Genomic DNA, 16,660 nt, shown 5'->3' on the forward strand with positions numbered 1-16,660 from the left:
CATTTTATTTTACTGGTTTGAGAAGCAGCTTTCTATTTTGAGAATTACATGATATAATATAATCATATATAGTTAAGTTAATGGTTCAGAAGCAAAATGATAATAGTTTAAAAAAAGGAGCAAGACCCTTTTCATTAGGTTGTGACACCAGGCTAAGAGGGCTTAGGGTTGGAAAGCAAGAAGTGTGGGTAATGCATGGGCTCAGGTTAAATCTGTTTATGCTCAAGGAGAGGAAGGGATCTAGAGAACCAAGAATAGTAGCGGCACCTGGATGTGGAGTTACCACAGTGGGTCAGAAACAGGCTGGTGCAACAACCTCTGGCCCAACTGCCATGGGAACCAACCCCTACTCAATATGAAATTGAGAACACAAATATCTCAAAGCATGTTTACCAAAAATAGACTATTGACCCTCATATTACAAAGCACAGAAGGAGGAGACATTTGATTATTTTAAAAAGTAAGCTAAAAAATTAGATTTCTCCTTACTTCATCTTAAAAACGAACCCAAGGAACAAACATTAAAAAAATTCTAGGACAATTAATATGTTTAAAGGCACTTAAAACATTCCTTTCTTTCCTTTTTGTTGTTGATCCTCACCCAAGGATATTTTCCCATTGATTTTAGAGAGAGTGGAAGGGAGGGGGAGAGACAGAGAGAGAAATATGGATATGAAAGAGACACATCAATTGGGGATCGAGCCTGCAAACGAGGCATATGCTCTTGACTGGAATCGATCCCCAGACCCTTCAGTCCCCAGGCCAATGCTCTATCCACTGAGCCAAATCAGCTAGGGCAAAAACATTCCTTTCTAATCCAACTCAAAATACATCTCTGTCAACTACATTTTGCATGAATGTTTAAAAAAAAGTGTATAATTTTCGTGCAATTTTTCTTATAATTCAGTGATATTTACCATATACAAGGTTGAAAGTTCTGAAGGATAGAGCCCCAACTTTATGCAAAACAACCTGAAAGTGCTTTTACCACAAAACAGGAAAGGCACTAATGGTTTGCTCTTTCACTGACAACATCTTGTAGTCTTTTAAGTAAAACATCATCATTTTCTTGACAGAGGCGTTTGGCAGGTGATTCTGCATCACCATCAATGGCTATTGCTCGCTTCTTGGTTCTCTGTTCACCTTGCCTTATCATGTTGTTGATATCTTTCAAACTCTGTGCAAAAATAGAGGACATGCATGAGCAAAGGGGAAAAGGGAACTAGCACCAAAGAACGAAGCTAACTGCTTTTTCCTGCCCTCTATCCTGCTGGGGTACAGATTATTTTTTAAAAATCAAGGTTAACTGAATAAGGGTAATTAGAACTAATCTTTTCAGGAGTTTTTTAAAAAAACGAATTTACCTTATAGCAGTCGTTCCCAGTGTGAACATAGAACAGATGCAGCAGAAGCATCTAGGAATGTATTAGAAATGCAAATTCTCATGCGTAATCCTACTGACTCAAATGTTGGGGGTAGGGCCTAGCAATCTGTTTCACCCCTCCAGTTGATTCTGATGCTCCCTATAGTTTGAGGTCCTCCTCTTAAAGCAATGCTTTTGAAATTTTATGTACCTACTAATCATCTGGGGATCTAGTTGAAAATACAGACTCAGATTCAGTAGGGCTAGTGTGAGGCCTGAGCTTGCATTTCTAAAATGCTCCCAAGTGATGCTGATGTTGCTGGTCTGAAATCCACACTCTCAATAGCAAGGCATTACAGAAGTGTTTCCTAAAAGCTGTGCATCACAACTGTGTAGAGCTAACTGCTAAAATTTTGTCACTCAGTAGGTCTATGGGACAGGTATCTTGTCTTCAAGAAGCTCCCTAGGTGATCCTGACCCATGTTTTGAAATCATTGCCTTAGAAATCAATTGGTGCCATCTTTGATTTCATGCATCTTGTAAACATCCTTATGGGAAATCGACTTCTAAGAAGAGGAAATGTAAATCTGTGAGGTGCTCTATCTCAGTGTTTTGTTTGCTAAGTACAGTAAAAACTCAACAGATGTTTGTGGAACTGAATGAGAAAGTCATGAGTTAAGGAGCTGCCCTTGTATTTGGATTGAGTTACAATCTTTCCCAGTACAATTTTTTGCAGTTGGCAGTGATTCTGGCTTCTGGAGACATACTGAACATATCTCCTTGATAGCCCTTCAAATATAAAAAAACAGCAATCATGTCCCAGTCACATCTTCATCATGGTACAGGATAAAGAGAGAAAACAGAGCTGTCGATGTAAATAAAAGGAGGCCTCTTTTCAGACTTTACTATCCTTGTTATCATCCACCAAATGAGCTTTCACTTTCAAAGCCTTTCTTTAAACTTAATGTTCCCCATTTCTGACCACTAACAGCTGTTGCATTACTGGTGGCCCCTTCTCAAGATTAAGCTGGAGCAGGAAGACACACGACTCTTGCACTGAACTCCTCCAATACCATGTCAATAGTAATGGATTAAACTACCTCAACTGAATACAATGCTCTTGTTCACAGGAAATTTGCCATAGTATCAGTTCATATTTATTAGTAGTAACTATTCAAAACAGAGAGAGCAGATTAAAAATTACTAACTGGTAATCTGAAATCCAATTTTTAACAAATGTACATACGTTGTTTTGGAGTAAAGTTTTTGTGTACCTTACCTTAGAAGGGCTGCCATTGAACTTATACAGCAGAGCAGTCCTTGGCGTAAGGCCTGACCCATTCTTGTGTGGGGAAACATAAACAGAGTGCTGTTGGGAAATTCGGCGTGGTGAGCCAGGCTGTTGCTTAATATGTGGAAAAGGAGAGAGTGGTGGAGCTTCCATCTGAAATAACCCAAAAGTAAGTTGTTTTAAGATAAAAGTTTTCTTTCTTTTTGGAATTCCACCATATTTTTATTCTTACTGGCATCTCCTAGGTGGGAGTCAGTTATATTGTAGGAACTTATTTATGGCTGAATAAAAGCAAAGAAATGGTCCATTACCCCTTATTTTTCAACAATTACTAAGAGACAAACTAAAATGTATTTTCCTGGATCTTTCAGGAAACCCTGAAGAATTCTGGGTAAGACACCAGCAACACTAAGCCAAGAGTATAGGAACCCCACATCCATTCTCAGAAAGTAGGGGCAAAAAATAATCAATGTCCTAATACTTATAACAAAAAATCTCTCTCAACACACACATACCCACAGCCAAAGCAATAGTAGAGAGCATAAAAGAGAGGCGGAGAATTCTATGAGCCAGAAGGCTCAGTTCAACATAGAACAAATCTGTTAATGAAATATTAAAACTTTATAATAAAACACAAAAGATTTAGGAAAAAAAAAAGAAAGAGTTTGGTGAGCTGAGTCTGTACTTTTCTTTAATATTTGTTACAATGTTTCCTTCTCAAGAATAAAGATGGTTCCTTAATTATTACTCATTTTCATCTTGAAGCTAATAAAATTAGTTGCAATTGGCTGGTGATAGAGATTACAATATAGAAAAACATCAAGCCGAAACCGGTTTGGCTCAGTGGATAGAGCGTCGGCCTGCGGACTGAGGGTCCCAGGTTCGATTGCGGTCAGGGGCATGTGCCTGGGTTGCGGGCATATCCCCGGTGGGAGATGTGCAGGAGGCGGCTGATCGATGTTTCTCTCTCATCGATGTTTCTAACTCTCTATCTCTCTCCCTTCCTCTCTGTAAAAAATCAATAAAATATTTTTTTAAAAAAATAAAAATAAAAAAATAAAAAAAATAAAAAACATCAAGTAGACACATCTTTATGTAAAGCAATCAATGTTTTCAGAAAATTTGATAAGATCGCCCCTTTCCTCTCTCACTGGTGCACGGGAACAATCAGGTGTTTTTGTAACATCTTCCAAGTCTGTTAAAAGAATTCAGTGTTGTGATAGATATACTACTTTAATATGTAAGTCAATTATTTAAATTATAACTCTCTCTACAATATAAAAAAACATCAAGTAGACACATCTTTATGTAAAGCAATCAATGTTTTCAGAAAAGGTTCAGCAATCTACAATTATTATGCATAAATTAAATTGAAATCTTGAGAAATACAAACATGTAAACTTAACGTGGTACTCTTTTCTCTATCCAGCTCCCATCTAGCATAGCATATGATGGGAGCTAGAACTTTAGGATGAGTAGTCATGGCCTCTGAGGACAGATAGAGAGCATATTCCTTGGAAGGAACAAGAACAGAAATGTGAAGAGACACACAGATAAACGTACGTGGCTACTGGCTGGGTATAGCTTCTACTATGTCCCTCTTTCTTAAAACTAAAGTCTTATCTATTGGGAATCAAGTTGGTTTTTATACTGGTAATACTACTTTCACAAACTGGTTCGACTGCTAAAGCTAGGATTTGCATAAAAATTTCTTAGCACTGCCTCTATTTATAATTCAGGCCTATCTATATCCTTTGCTCTTTATTTTGTGAAACACATTTATTTCATTAATACAACAATAGAAATAAAAAACAAGAGAACAGTTACCATATTAAATTTTTTTTGTTTTGTTTTGCCCTAGCCAGTTTGGCTCAGTTGATAGAGTGTTGGCCTGCGGACTGCAGAGTCCTGGGTTTGATTCCGGTCAAGGGCACATGGCTGGGTTGGGGGCTCAATCCCCAGTAGGGAGCATGCAGGAGGCAGCTGATCAATGATTCTCATCACTGATGTTTCTAGCTCTCTCCCCCTCTCCCTTCCTCTCTGAAATCAATAAAAACATATTAAAAAATTTTTTTTTCCTGTTCCCATCTAGTCCTTGCCCATATGTATACATAATTTCTAGCAACATAATGATAGTATGGATTAAATTTCCCTGTTTTCCTCTGGTCTCTGCTGTATCATAGCCTTAATCACTTTGTGATTACTAGTATATTTTGTCCTATATAATACATCAGTGAAATACTTATCTAGCAAAATAAACTCATAATAATCTAACTATGACTAAGATATTAATAAAGCAATAAAATATAAAACGTACCATATGGTCTTGATTTGACAAGTCATATTTCAATGCAAATGACTTCACTCTTCCTACATATATTGTATTGTAAAATTTGATAAGATCGCCCCTTTCCTCTCTCACTGGTGCACTGGAACAATCAGGTGTTTTTGTAACATCTTCCAAGTCTGTTAAAAGAATTCAGTGTTGTGATAGATATACTACTTTAATATGTAAGTCAATTATTTAAATTATAACTCTCTCTATAATATAAAAAAACATCAAGTTGCCCTGACTGGTTTGGCTCAGACTGTTGGCCTACGGACTGAAAGGTCCCAGGTTCGATTTCAGTCAAGGGTATGTACCCTGGTTGCGGGCACATCCCCAGTAGGGGGTGTGCAGGAGGCAGCTGATTGATGTTTCTCTCATTGATACTTCTAACTCTCTATCCCTCTCCCTTCCTCTCTGTAAAAAATCAATAAAATATATTTAAAAAAAACATCAAGTAGACACATCTTTATGTAAAGCAATCAGTGTTTTCAGAAAAGGTTCAGAAATCTACAATTATTATGCATAAATTAAATTGAAATCTTGAGAAATACAAACATGTAAACTTAACATGGTACTCTTTTCTCTAGATACACTTTTCTTTAGATACCTTTACAAATTTTTTTTAAAATTTATTGATTTGAGCCCAGCTGGTGTGACTTAGTGGTTAAGTGTGACCCATGAACCAGGGAGTCAAGGTTCAATTCCCAGTCAGGGCATATGCCCGGGTTGCAGGATTGATCCCTAGTGTGGAGTGTGCGAGGCAACGGATCAATGATTCTCTCTCACCATTGACGTTTCTATCCCTCTCTCCCTCTCCCTTCTTCTCTCTGAAATCAATAAAACACAGCTTTAAAACAATTTATTGATTTAAAAGAAACATCAGTTTGTTGTTCCACTTATTTATGCATTCACTGGTTGATTCTTGTATGTACCCTGACCAGGGATAGAACCTACAGCCTTGATGTATTACAATGATGCTCTAACCAACTGTCTGAACTCACTGTCATTGGTGGCTCTTAGAGAAGCACTAGCCTTGGGTTGGGGTTTAGCTAAAGGGCCTGCATATATTCACATTGTAGAAAGGTGGAAAGACTCTAAAAGGTAAGGCAGCCTTAACTGGTTTGGCTCAGCAGATAGAGCGTCGGCCTGTGGACTCAGGGGTCCCAGGTTCAATTCCAGTCAAGGGCATGTACCTGGGTTGCAGGCACATCCCCAGTAGGGGGCATGCAGGAGGCAGCTGAACTGATGTTTCTCTCTCATCGATGTTTCTAACTCGCTATTCCTCTCCCTCTCCCTTCCTCTCTGTAAAAAAATCAATAAAATATATTAAAAAAAATAAATAAAAGGTAAGGCATATCCTCATAAATTAAGAAGCATGATAAATTGCTTGTGCTTATTTTTTGTGCAAATACATGGCAGTTGATAGGTGTTCAAAGAGCCAACTTTCCCATGTACAACAGCAACTTTAGTGCTCAGTTTATAGCTAGTATCCTTAGTTGTAAAATGACAGCTTGCGCAAAAGTACTTTTCTATTTATTGATGTAACTCTGAGATAGCTTGTGACAACAGGCAAACTTTACTCTTTTTTGGGGGGAAGAGTATTACAAACCATTGTTTACTTGTACATACACAAGTCATCTGCTTATAGCAGTTAAGAAAACCACTGGCAATTAAAATTAATGCAGCTTATGAAAAAAAGTTCTCATTCTTAGTACACTGGCCTACAAACACCGAGAACATGGATAGAAGCATGCTTCCACATTAGCAAAACCAGTAAACTCAAACATGGTCCACAGGCCAAGCAGCCCAGGGAATCTTCACAGACATCTGAGTCCCAATTTGGATGTCCTTTTCACTCTTGCTATTTTTTTTCTTTTTTTGCACTCTTGCTAGCTATGTGGTCAAATAACTTGAGGAAATGCTGCATATTATATCCTCCTCTTGGAAATTCAGAATACATGTTAGTATATTAAAGGCTTTGAGAAGTTTTTTCAGTTGGGAAAAAAACCACATGTTCACTTTAATTCCATATTTATCACTTTTTTTTTTTTTATGCACAGTCCCTCTTCCCCATAATACTTATTACCATCCTGGGGAACAGTGTTCCAAGGTATACTGCATAATAGCTATTGCAGGTTACAGTATTCTCATGGATCAATTAAAATTATTTAATGTTCTCCTTGGATTAGAAATTTCTGGAGGCAGAGACTATATAGTCATCATATTTCTTTCATACCAATTCCAGTTGTTAATATTTACATAAGATAAGGGGCTATACTAAGTTTGAAGGAACCAAACATTTAAAAGTCTGGCACCTTCATCAGCAGATGAGTGGATTAAAAAACTGTGGTACAGCCCTAGCCGGTTTGGCTCACTGGATAGAGCGTCGGCCTGGGTCCCAGATTCAATTCTGGTCAAGGGCATGTACCTTGGTTGCAGGCACATCCCCAGTAGCGGGTGTGCAGGAGGCAGCTGATCGATGCTTCTCTCTCATCAATGTTTCTATCTCTCTCCCTTCCTCACTGTAAAAAATCAATAAAATATATTTTTTAAAGAACCAAAAAATCTGTGGTACATCTATACAGTGGAATACTATGCTGCTGTAAAAAGGAAGGAACTCCTACCATTCGCAACAGCATGGATTGCGCTGGAAAGCATTATGCTAAGCGAAATAAGTTAGTCAGAGAAAGATAAGTATCACATGATCTTGCTCATTTGTGGAATATAATGAACAACATAAACTGATGAACAAAAACAGATCCAGAGACAGAGAAGCTTCGATCAGACCATCAAACCTCAGAGGAAAGGTAGGGGAGGGTGGGGGTAAGGGAGAGAGATCAACCAAAGGATTTGTATGCATGCATATAAGCCTAACCAATGGACACAGACACCAGGGAGTGAGGGCATGAGCCGGGGTGTGAGGGGGTTGGGGGGGAAGCGGGGGGATAAGGACACATATATAATACCTTAATCAATAAAGAAAATTTAAAAAAAATAAATAAAAAAGATAGAATGAAAAAGAAGTCTGGCACCTTGAATTCTAACTAAACATGATTTTATTTAGCTTTTTTTTTTCATTTCAAAAAAAGAAAACAAAATGTCAGTTATCCTTTATGCAGAACAAAGATCTCTACCTTATAGCCTCTGTAAGGACACTAGCACTCTGAAATTAAAGCCTTAGTGGGCCTGGTGACTATCTTACCACATATACATTAGGATTGGGAGAGAGAATGAGATCAAAGGTTTGCCTGACTGGTGCTATTACTGTTACAAATCTGTTTCCCCTCAGAGGGTAGGAGGGAACTTCCACCTAATATAATTAGAGACACATGGTAATATGTTTGTGAAATGAACGAATGAACATTTAACTTAAGAAATGATTCCCCCCAATAATTTTAGTACCCACCTTACAGCATACATAGTTATTCCAATACTAGAGGCCCAGTGCATAAAATTTGTGCACAGGTAGGGTCCCTAGGCCTGGCCAGCAATCAGGGCCGATCAGGTTCCCCATCTCCCTGCCTCTTCCTTCCCTCACCGCCTGCATGCTGCCACCACGCGGTTCCCCACCTCCTGGCCTCCCCCTTCTCTTGCTCCCCTCAGTACCCTGCCACCACCGCTGGTTGCCCGCCATGTTCTGCACCACCCCTGGTGGTCAGCACATGTTATAGTGAGTGATCAAACTCTGGGTAGAACTCCCGAGGGGACAATTTGCATATTAACCTTTTATTATATAGGATTATTGAATGTATTCCCTAGGCTGTACTTTACATCCCCATGTGGTGGTCTTTTCAATATTTGAAGATACTTTTTTTTTTCTGTATAAAACCTACCTTTCCTATAAGATTGCCTTAAACCAGGTGATCTTGTGGGTGACACAGAGGTTGGAGAAATAGAATGAAGGCAGGCAGTTCCTCCACTCTGGGAAAGAACTGTGCTTCAGGAATGAATTTCTATGCAATAAAATTAGTGAGATTCTAGAATCATGGCATTTTCTCTCATTGCATTCTTGGGGATTGTCCTCCTCAGATACATTTCTCTAGCAGAAGCTGATGAAACGAGCAGCAGAGACTCTAGAAACGAGCTGTAATATGCTATTGCTAAGTCTGTTTCCTATATTCCTATATTTGATGAATAGACAGCTGTGCAAAGTTGTCCCATTGTCTCCAACACCAAGGAGAAGATCATCGCAATGCAGAATCAGCTACAGCAGAACATACAAGAAGGACTGCGGATCAAACCGGCATCTTTTCAAGTATCAAGAAAGGGAGTCATTCTACTACATGATAAGTTTTCTACAAATAATGTCGTGGTCACTTTCTGTGGTCATGTGGTCAGTGGTTAGTGGATGAGAAGCATCAGAGTGTCTGAGAGGGTAATCTTCAATTGAGTAAACACATGACTTTAATTAAATCTTGAGTTTAATCTCTCGTTTCTAAGCCCTGTGCCAACTCAGTACCAATAGATTATCTGTCAATATTTAGTAACCTTGGAAATTCAAACACACAATTGATTCTTGATTTCTGCCAAGTCATATCTCGGTTTGTGTTTGATAAAGCCTTCAGATAGAAAGCAATTCTCTGGACCCAGGCCGGGTAGCTCAACTGGTTGCAGGGGTGGGCAAACTTTTTGACTCGAGGGCCACAATGGGTTCTTAAACTGGACCGGAGGGCCGGAACAAAAGCATGGATGGAGTGTTTGTGTGAACTAATATAAATTCAAAGTAAACATCTTACATAAAAGGGTATGGTCTTTTTTTTTTTAGTTTTATTCATTTCAAACGGGCCAGATCCGGCCCGCGGGCCATAGTTTGCCCACGGCTGGGTTAGAGCCTTGTCCCACTACGCCAAGGTTGCAGTTCTGGGCACATATAAAAAGCAACCAATGAATGAATAAACAAGTGGGGCAAATCGATATTTTTCTCTCTCTAAAATCAATAAATAAAAAATAAAAAAAGAAAGCAATTTTTAAAACATCTGTTTCAGAAGAAAATGCTTTTTGGCTCTTCTGTGAAGGAGGTAAAACTCTGAGAATTATAGCTAAAGCTAAAGTACTATTGGTACTAACTAAATAATCCCTAATAAAGCAAAGGTTTATCCCAGAAGGCTCTGAACATATCAGAATTTGTGGAATTACTGATGCAAACCAGACACTGGAAGAGTGGTCTCAGTTTTTCCTTTTTCACAGTTCTCAGCCTGTGACATTTGCTCTTATTATTCTTCATGCCTTGTCTCTGACTTCTCAGATTTCCAAGGGCTCTAATTCTTGCCTCATTCCTTTCAGTCAGGAACTCCTCCCTAGTACCACTAATTGTGAAATGCGAGACTGCAAATATCTAGGCTCCAGACCTTTTCCTGTCATGTGAGAGCAGTGACTTCCTAAGGATTTCTTCACTGTTCCAACTGCCAAAGGACTCTAAATTAGAATATTGCCAGGCTATGCTGGTTAGGATTCTAGTCACACTGAATTTTTTTTCTTCTTGGATTTATAGTACCTCGGGGTAGGAAGAGACCTGATTAGGCTAAATTAGGCTATCTAGAGCCAAAAGCTGAGAAATGAGAAGGATATGTTTCTTACTTCAGCCGCTATAAGTTAATTTCCCTATCCCATCATAGAAAATATAGTCTTAAAGCAACCCGTAGGCTTCTGTACCCTTTGAAACCTTACTCTTTGAAGTGTATTATCTCCACCTTGCCTTAGGACAAATTGTGTTAATAAAAGCAAGGGTCCTAGACAAGGAGGGACTCTTCAGTTCCTTTAGCTGAAGGTCCCTCTGACCCCCAATGCCTTTCAAAATTATATCTCGTCTCCAGATTCTTTATTAGTCTCTGGATTCCTATGTCATCTACACGCAGCCCCTTTTCCAGATTCCTGAACCCTTCTTGATGCTGGGACATGAACCCCGGCACCAAGGTTGAGGGTTTGATCCCTAGTCAGGGCACATACAAGAATCAACCAAAGAATGTATAAATAAGCGGAACAACAAATTGATGTTTTTCTCTCTCTTCTTTCCTCTCTCTCTCTCTTTCTCCAATCAATAAATTAAAAAGCTGGTCAGTGTTGCTCAGTGGTTAGGCATCGACCTATGGTCACAGTTCGATTCCCAGTCAGGGCACATGCCCAGGTTGCAGGATTGATCCCCAGTGTGGGGTGTGCAGGAGGCAGCCAATCAATCATTCTTACTCATCACTGATGTGTGTGTTTTTTTCATCATTGATATTTTTAACTCTCTCTCTCCCTTCCACTCTCTTAAATCAATCAAAAAAATTTAAAAGTAAAGAAAAGGAAAAAAGAAACCATGATATATCTCCTTTTGCTTACTTATATAGTCTTGAACTTCACTGGTCCTGTATCCCAGATAGTTGCTGGCAGTTACTTTGATTCTCATAGAGCACATTGTTTCCCATACTTAATCTCTAATATTTGTGTTTTTTTGTTTTGTTTTGAATGCTCACCTGAGGATATGTGCTTTTACTGATTTCTTTTAGAGGAAGGGAGGGAGAGAGAAAGAGGAACATCCATGTGAGTGAGAAACACTGATTGGTTGCCTCCTGTATTAACACAGACTGGAGATTGAACCCACAACTTTTTGAAGCATGGGCAACACTCCAACCAACTGAGCCACCCGGCCAAGGTTGATGCCTGGCTTTGTAGGGGCAGAAAAATCACCAATTTGTAAAAAAAATAGAAGGATTTTTGGGTGAGGTTTGCTGTCTAATATACTTCTCATTGTCTTGAAAAGGCTCAGGCCATGCCTGGGTAGCTCAGTTGGTTAGAGTGTCATCTTGATATGCCAGGGTTGCAGGTTCAATCCCTGGTCAGGGCACATACAAGAATCAACCAATGAATAAATAAATAAGTGGAACAACAAATTGATGTTTCTCCCTTCCTTTCTCTAAAACTAATTAAATTAATACATTTTTTTTAAAAAAGAAAGGCTCAGGAATAATATATTTATGTAAAAAGTATGTATCCTGCCCAGCCAGTGTGGTTCAGTGGTTGAGCACTGACACATGAACCAAAAGGTCACTGGTCCAGTCCAAGGCACCTGCCCAGGTTTGTGGGCTCAATCCCCAGTAGGGGGCATGCAGGAGAGCCAATCTCATCAATGTTTCTTTCTTTCTATCCCTTTCCCTTCCTCTCTCTCTAAAATTAAAAAAAATTTTTTAAAAGTATCCTAAAATGGGGATTCTAGGTCATTATTATTAAAGGATTTATATATATAAAAGCCTAAGTGACCGAACAACCAAACGAGCAAATGACTGAACCACAGGTCAACCGTTTGCTATGACACACACTGACCATCAGGGGGCAGATGCTCAACGAAGGATTTGCCCCCTGGTGGTCAGTGCACTCCCACAGCCAACCTCCCGTGGTCCTCCCCTCCTCCCCCTCACCAGCTGGTCAGCCCCCATCATTTCTGATCGGGGTGGCCGGCCAACCTCCCGCAGCCCCTCCCTCGAGCTGGCCAACCTCCTGTGGCCCCTACCCCTGGCCGGCCAACCTCCTATACCCCTGCTGGTCCCGATCGCCAGCCAGGCTTAGGGACCTTACCCATGCGCAAATTCATGCACCTGGCCTCTAGTTTTTTTTAAATTTATTTATTTATTTATTTATATATTTTTTAAAAATATATTTTATTTGATTTTTTACGGAGAGGAAGGGAGAGGGATAGAGAGTTAGAAACATCAATGAGAGAGAAACATCGACCAGCTGCCTCCTGCACATCTCCTACTGGGGATGTGCCCGCAACCAATGTACATGCCCTTGACTGGAATCGAACCCGGGACCTTTCAGTCCGCAGGCTGACGCTCTATCCACTGAGCCAAACCGGTTTCGGCGAGGCCTCTAGTTTTTAAACAAGATCTTAAAAGTTCAGATCCTGGTAGATACCATAATGATCATAAATATTTATGTAATTTTATAAAAAAAGTCTTTGACCCAGCCAGTTACTCTTAAGAATTTATCCTAGGCATGTGGAGCAAGTGATTTCCTCACAAAGCTGTATAAAATTAGAAACAGTCTAAATGCCCCACATTGTATAAGCAAATAAATCACAGTACATACAATACATATGCACTCATACAGGGTGGGGCAAAAATAGGTTTACAGATGTTTGTATAGAAAATAATAGAATAATTAATAAATAATAAAAGAATAAACTATGTTTCCTATATTCAAAACTGTAAACCTACTTTTGTCCCACCCAGATATACACATTAAAGAAATGGAAAAAGGAGACAAGGAAAAGGAGATGGGGAGAGGAGGCATTTTCATAATTTATCAACATAAGTCTTAGTATGCTGGAAGCAACAAGGTAGCAGCCTTGTGAGTGGTGACAAAATATCTGTATACTTTTTAATAGAAAGAATATTTCCTTAATTGTCTCCTCAGACAGATCACTGACAGTATCTTACTTTCCCTGTTATTTAGATTTACAGCAGTCCCTCCTTATCCACAGGGGAATGTTCCAAGACCCCTGTGGATGCCTGACACAGTGGAGAGTACCAAACCCTACATATACTCTTTTGACCTATACATACATATCTTATAAATTAGGGACAGTAAAATATGAATAATAACTAATAATAAAATAGAAAAATTATAACTATCTACTGTAATAAAAATGTGAATGTGGTCTCTCTCTCACTCCTTAAATTTCACTGGATTTAAACATCATCAAAGATTTAAATCTCATACCTGAAATTTTCCATTATCTGATGATAATTAAAATCAAGAAAAGAAAAACCATGGGAAGGGAGGACTACTATATTTTAAAAATTTAAGTGCCTTTGCCCTAGCTGGTTTGGCTCAGTGGGTAGAGTGCTGACCTGCAGACTGAAAGGTCCTGGGTTTGATTCTGGTCAAGGGCACATGCCTGGGTTGTGGGCTCGATCCCCAGCAGGGGGTGTGCAGGAGGCAGTCAATCACCTATATCATTGAATCCATGCTGCCTGGCATTCACTATCTACACTAATAAAAGACAAAGATGCTAATTGACCGTACCTTCACTATGCCCACCAGCCAATCAGAAGAGTATGCAAATTAACTCAACAAAGATGGCCGTTAAATTTGCATACTGCAGGCAGGGCGGGACAGCGCCATCCGCTGCCTGCCCTGACACCATCCGGGCCTGCTATCTGTGACCTGACCTGGGGCGGCGGGGCAGGACAGCAGCGATCGGCTGGCCCGCCTGGCCGCCATCCGGGCATCCTGTGTGCAACCCGACCCGGAGCGAAGACTGAAGACAGTGTAGAAGGAAGCCAAGTGCTGCAGAAGGGAGCAAAATGGCAGAGGAGGGAATGGAGATGAGAGCGGAGCTGAGGCAGCGGACACGGAAGGGAGTGAGGTAGCAAGAGATGGGAAGGAGCGAAGCGACGGAGAAGGGAGGGAGCGAGGCAGGGGAGAATGGAGGGAAGCACGCTGCGGAAGCCCTATTCTTGCAGGAATCTTCCTGCAATGGGCCTCTAGTATTATATAGAATGTAATCAAAGGTATATTACCTATAGAATGTTAAATTGGGCAACTTACCACAATCGGTCATTTCAAAATCACCATTTACTTTTTTATTATAAGCCACAATTTCTCTTGGAATACTTTTCAACAGTACACTTCTATAGACCTATAAGTCAGAGGGGAAAAAAAGGTCTGCTAAGTCACAAAAAGGCACAGAGTAAGCCAAACCAAAATAAGAACAACAAAATATCAAGCCAATTAAAAAGTATTTGTCTGTATGGGTGATCACCAATCAAGAGGAAGATGTTATTAGTCTGATAAATGCAGGTTATAACAAACATCTTAGAAGAGGGAATACTGAAGCAGATTCTGAGCCTACATCTAAAATATGCCCTTGTAGGAGTTTACAATGCAAACAGAAGAGTTAGGTACATAAATAGCAACTAAACGCTGATGAGCAGGTTTTGCCAAATAAAATAACTTCAAAAATATGAACTTGTACTTCCTCCTTTTTAACTCCTTACCTGAGAACCAATTTACTCTCATTGGGGCTTGTTTTCCTGCTCTCATCCCATTCCCATCTCCTTTCAGATGGACACATGAAAATTTGTTCCGTTCCTGCCCCGAAACTCTTTCCTACCTCCAAGATAGCTGATAGGCATGAACCATTTCTCGCTCATCCCATGGGGACTAGTATTTATTTATTTGTTTATTTATTTATTTTTTACAGAGAGGAAGGGAGAGGGACAGAGAGTTAGAAACATCCATGAGAGAGAAACATCCATCAGCTGCCTCCTGCACACCCCCCACTGGGGACGTGCCCACAACCAAGGTACATGCCCCTGACCAGAATTGAACCTGGGACTCTTCAGTCCACAGGCCGACGCTCTAGCCACTGAGCCAAACTGGTCAGGGCGGGGACTAGTATTTAAAAGACATTTAGGGAACTCTGGCTTGGCTCATTTTGACACACAGTAAGTTTATCTTAATGATCTTTAAATACAATCTGGACCTCTTTTGGCTCTGTTCCTGAGGGGTTTTTCTGAAGAGGCCCAGAAATGCTTGGCCTGTCATAGTATATAACAAACACTTGTACTTGGCTCTTCTAATATCTGTAAATCACTCACCATTTGGGGGCTTAAGTAAAGAAGTGAAACTACTGGTGGGGCTCTCCTAGAAGGGGATATCACTACTAGTACTCCCACCTGAGATATCTGGGCCACCACCTTTCTCAGATAGCAGATCATTGGGGCCAGAGAAGAGGCCATTAGGCTCTCTTAGAGTAGAACAACCAAGCTCTTGAATGGTTTTAAGGTAAACCAACCCTGTGTTCTCAGCTATAATAACAATAATAATATGGATCTAACAGTCATTAATGCTTACTATGTCCAGGCCACTACGCTAACATTTTATATTTCCACTAGAGGACCGGGGCCCAAAATTTGTCCACGGGGGGGGGGGGGGGGGGGCGGCGTGTCTCCCAGCCTGGCCTGTGCCCTCTCACAGTGTGGGAGCCTCACGATCGATCGCCCCAAAGAGGTAGGCCCCACCCAACCATCCGGGGATCCTCAATGGATTGCCCCAAAGAGGTAGGACAGAGCTGCGGGACCTGTCTCCGCGCCATGCACGCAGTGTCAAGCCCCCGTCCACCCGCAAGCGCACCCACTACGCATGCAGCCTCCTGGTGATTGCTCGTTACGGCATGAGGGCGCCATGACCACATAGGCTTTTATTAATAGGACTAGGGGCCCGGTGCACAAAAATTTGTGCACTGGGGAGGGGGTTCCCTCAGCCCAGCTTGCCCCCTATCACATACTGGGAGCCCTAGGGGATGTCCTACTACCTGCTCCCTGCTCCCCTTGGGGAGCAGGCCTAAGCCACAGTCTGGCCTCCCTTTGTGGAAGGCGACCGGGCTGATCAGGGGAAGGCACCAGTCCCATCACCCCGCTGCTGCAGCCACTGCCAGTCACCGCAGCCACCAAGGTGTTTTCAACAACACGGACTCCAGTCCCTTCACCATGAAAAGATGACAACTTCGTTTAGTCATTTTCAAGAAGTGTCTTTCATAGGATATGACATTTCTTTCTTTCTTTATCCTCACCTGGGGATATGTTTCCATTGATTTTTAGAGAATGTGGAAGAGAAAGGGAAAGACAGAGAGAAACATCAAAGTGAGAGGAACACTTTGATTGGTTGCCTCCTGCAGGAGCCCTGACCTGGG

General features: G+C 40.7%; 1 protein-coding gene across 1 annotated transcript in view; it reads right to left on the minus strand.

Annotated features, from left to right (window-relative positions):
- Window positions 1–374: 374 nt before the first annotated feature.
- The window catches only part of RBL1 (RB transcriptional corepressor like 1), an 85,625-nt gene continuing 69,339 nt past the window's right edge, over window positions 375–16,660 (minus strand). The window contains 4 exon segments of the mRNA XM_006089523.3: window positions 375–1,177; window positions 2,643–2,807; window positions 4,972–5,120; window positions 14,515–14,605. Of these exon segments, the coding sequence (XP_006089585.1) occupies window positions 1,007–1,177; window positions 2,643–2,807; window positions 4,972–5,120; window positions 14,515–14,605 (576 nt within the window). The 3' untranslated portion in view covers window positions 375–1,006.

The sequence above is a fragment of the Myotis lucifugus genome, unplaced genomic scaffold, assembly GCF_000147115.1.
Source record: "Myotis lucifugus unplaced genomic scaffold, Myoluc2.0 scaffold_60, whole genome shotgun sequence".
Lineage (NCBI taxonomy): Eukaryota > Metazoa > Chordata > Mammalia > Chiroptera > Vespertilionidae > Myotis > Myotis lucifugus.